This window comes from Lygodium microphyllum, chromosome 19 (genome assembly GCF_053477565.2).
Source record: "Lygodium microphyllum isolate KBCC chromosome 19, Lygodium_microphyllum_v1.1.10, whole genome shotgun sequence".
NCBI classification, from domain to species: Eukaryota; Viridiplantae; Streptophyta; class Polypodiopsida; order Schizaeales; family Lygodiaceae; genus Lygodium; species Lygodium microphyllum.
In genome coordinates, this window is record NC_141153.1 from 116,227,943 (window position 1) to 116,231,159 (window position 3,217).

Below are 3,217 nucleotides of genomic sequence, written 5' to 3' on the forward strand. Positions count from 1 at the left end.
CAACTTATTTCCTTCATGATCGACATGATAGGCATTAAGTATGTTGCTTATTTAAAAATTGGGATAATATGAAATAAATTTTAACATGGCTTAATTGTTTAATAGAAGGTATTAATTCCTCATGAACGTTGTACTTATAATTCATTTAAGTCTTTTGATAACATGATTGATGTCTCATGTGGAAGTGCATAAATGTTGACATGGAGTCCATACACTGTGACCCATTTGCATCCATGAAGGTAGCAATAGTCATGGATTTCACTTAGCCCCACTAGTTAATTATTGTTAGTTGTAGGTCGATTAGTTTACATCAATTAGTCAATGTGTCCTCTTTTCACAATATTCTAGCTACAATCACTATTGAAATTCTTGAGAGCATGTCATGAGAGAAAAACATCAGCTTTGACTTTTATTCCCACTATAGTATAGAAGATTTCATTACAGGATGATAGATGTTGTCATATTTATTATGAGCTAGAGTTTGTGCAAAATACTCCTAAAGAAGATGCATTTAGTTGTAAGTGCAACAAACTTTCAACTAGTGTGCCATATGAACCGTGACAACAAACTTAGTTGGGCACACAACCAAAGTTTGGGTTGGTGTTGAGGAAACTCTCAAGAGCATGGGCAAATTGGATAGCTTGCTCCTTGTACACCTCGTGGAGGTCATGCTCACCAATGCTTTCAAACTCGAGGGTGTGGATGAGCATGGACGAGCTTGTATGAGGCACACCTTTGACTTTGATGTTGTGGCTCAAAGAGAGCCAATAGGTGCCTAAACCAAAGCCTTCCACTGTGCGCCATGTGACCTCAAGGTTGTCCTCATTCTTGTGCTCGAACTTGATTTTTGTGAAGTTCAACCCATGGAGGCAACCTGCAATACAATCATATCCAACAAGTTCACTTTGATTATGAGAGAGAGAGAGAGAGAGAGAGAGAGAGAGAGAGAGTGTGTGTGTGTGTGTGTGTGTGTTCAAAAGTAACAATGTGCAAGAGCCATAACAAGGTTATTATAGGAAAAGATATAGAGATTTTAAGGAATTTCGGAACTTCTAAAACCAACTATAAATGTTTGGAATTAGTTCCTAACCCCGTGCTAGCATTTCCCTTGTGAGAAGTTTGTATTACAAGACTTGAATAGCCACTAATATAACCTAGTATCCGCTGCTGAGGAGCCTTGCTTATCATATAAAAGTCGAATAGCCAATAATATGACCGTCGAGAGTGGGAATGGAGGCTCTAATTACCCATGCTCTTCCCCAGCTTGACATGTAAGACGCTGCCCGGTTTGGCCCAAGTGTCGCCTTCTACGAGCTCCACGCTCTCGAAATGGTCGGGCGTAGCGGCCAGGAGGGTGCGGGGGAGCTCGTCCACGTAGGCTCTCCACACGCGAGACGCCGGCGCGTTCACTGCCACCTCGAACACCACCTTCTTCCTGTGGGCCTTCCCATAAGCCATTCCAGCTAGCTAGCTCACTCGCTCTCTCTCTCTCTCTCGTGGTTGATCTTGGCAGCAAAAGTAGCATCCGTAGTACGCCCTAGCGTGCGAGCAAGGGTATTCTGGTGGAAATAAACTTACATAAGGCACGTTGGTGGATACTTGTACGGCACAATGTCAAGTCTAAAATAAAGCAAGGGCAGAAATTTAAAGTTTCATTCATTTATTCCCAAGACCTAAATCACTTGGCATAGGTAACTCAAGGACCGCATGCATCACAGATGCTATCGTTCCAAAGTTTCCTCATGAATTGGAAGTGCCATTGTTTGTTGTAATTTGAAGTAACTTTAGTCTTTCTAAACTCAAAAACATATTTATCTTTGTCTTCATATATACTAGGAACTCTGCACCTAGATTCTCTCGATGTTTCACGTCGATGTTCTCTTGCTGCTTTGCACTGGTATTCTCAAAGCATTGGTATTTTGTGGTGTTTCCCACTAAGATTCAAAGGCATGTTTCCAATGGCAGGAGGATTCGTGGGACCTTATGTCACAAAAAAACCGATCGTGAGACAGGGCTCCCCCCCCCCCCTCTCTCTCTACTATATCATATTATAACATTGATATATTATCGACTATATATACTATTTCATATTATAGTCACACACGCATACACACATCCCTATCCATACATATATTCACATAACATATATATTATAATACTTAATATAATAATATATATCATATTTTATAGTAACTGTATAACATAACCATACAATAATTAATTATATACATTAATAATATTAAGTATTATTAATATTTTTATAACATTAGTTATTATAAATATATTAACATTTTTATATATTAAATATTATTGATATATATTAAAGTTATTAATTGTTATTAAAAACAAGTAATAATTATTATAAATTTCTTCTTTTTCTTGTCTCAGTACGTTTTTCACAACCATTGAGACCAAATGGGCATACCAATGTCCATAGACTGAGAGAAAATTATATTTTAACATCGATATAATATATATATTATCAATTATATATACTATTTCATATTATAGACACACACACATACACACACGCCTATTCATACATATATTCACATATAGCATATACATTATAATATTTAATATAATAATATATATCATATTCTATAGTAACTATATAACAAAACAATATAGTAATTAGTTATATATATCAATAATATTACTTATTATTTATATTATTATATAATTTTATAACATTAATCATTATTTAAATTATTATAAATATATTAATATTTTTATATATTAATTATGATTGATTTTAATATTATTAAAATAAATAATAATTATTGATACATATTAAAATTATTATTACTTGTTATTACAAATAAGTAATACTTTATAATAATTATTATAATTTTCCTTTTTTTTCTTATCTTGGTACGTTTTTCACAACTATTAATCAAATGGCCATATGAATTGTCTCTTTATGCGCCAATGTCCATAGATAGAGAGAAAATTATATTTTCTAAAAATATCAAATCGACAAAAAAAAACATGATAGCTGATCTCTCTCTCACCCACACACCCACCCACACACAGAGTCTCTCTCTCATAGGCTTTGCACCTAGTATAGAGGGAGCTGTGGCATTGTCGAGCTAGCCTCATGAGTGGACTCGCCGATGAGAATTACTTTTTGGTAGTCCGAAGGCCTACCATTCTTAGCTCAGCAGATTAATGTGCAAGGAGGTAAGCTTGCATCCTTTCATATTCACACAATCCT

General features: G+C 35.1%; 1 protein-coding gene across 1 annotated transcript; it reads right to left on the minus strand.

Annotated features, from left to right (window-relative positions):
- Positions 1 to 383: 383 nt before the first annotated feature.
- Positions 384 to 1,490, minus strand: LOC148020300 (putative intracellular pathogenesis-related protein T1). Its single transcript, XM_087700939.1, has 2 exons — positions 1,248 to 1,490; positions 384 to 874 (listed from the first exon to the last, which is right to left on the minus strand). The coding sequence occupies exons 1-2, from the start codon at positions 1,456 to 1,458 to the stop codon at positions 570 to 572; spliced, it is 516 nt and encodes a 171-aa protein (XP_087557065.1). The 5' UTR covers positions 1,459 to 1,490; the 3' UTR covers positions 384 to 569.
- Positions 1,491 to 3,217: the final 1,727 nt, after the last annotated feature.

What these genes read in the sequence shown, in the direction of transcription:
- LOC148020300 (XM_087700939.1), bottom strand. Translation starts at nt 1,458, where the DNA reads ATGGCTTATGGGAAGGCCCACAGGAAGAAGGTGGTGTTCGAGGTGGCA. An exon ending in CAAGCTGGGGAAGAGCATGG is followed by an intron (nt 875 to 1,247) that starts GTAATTAGAGCC and finishes ATTGTATTGCAG; the next exon opens with GTTGCCTCCATGGGTTGAAC.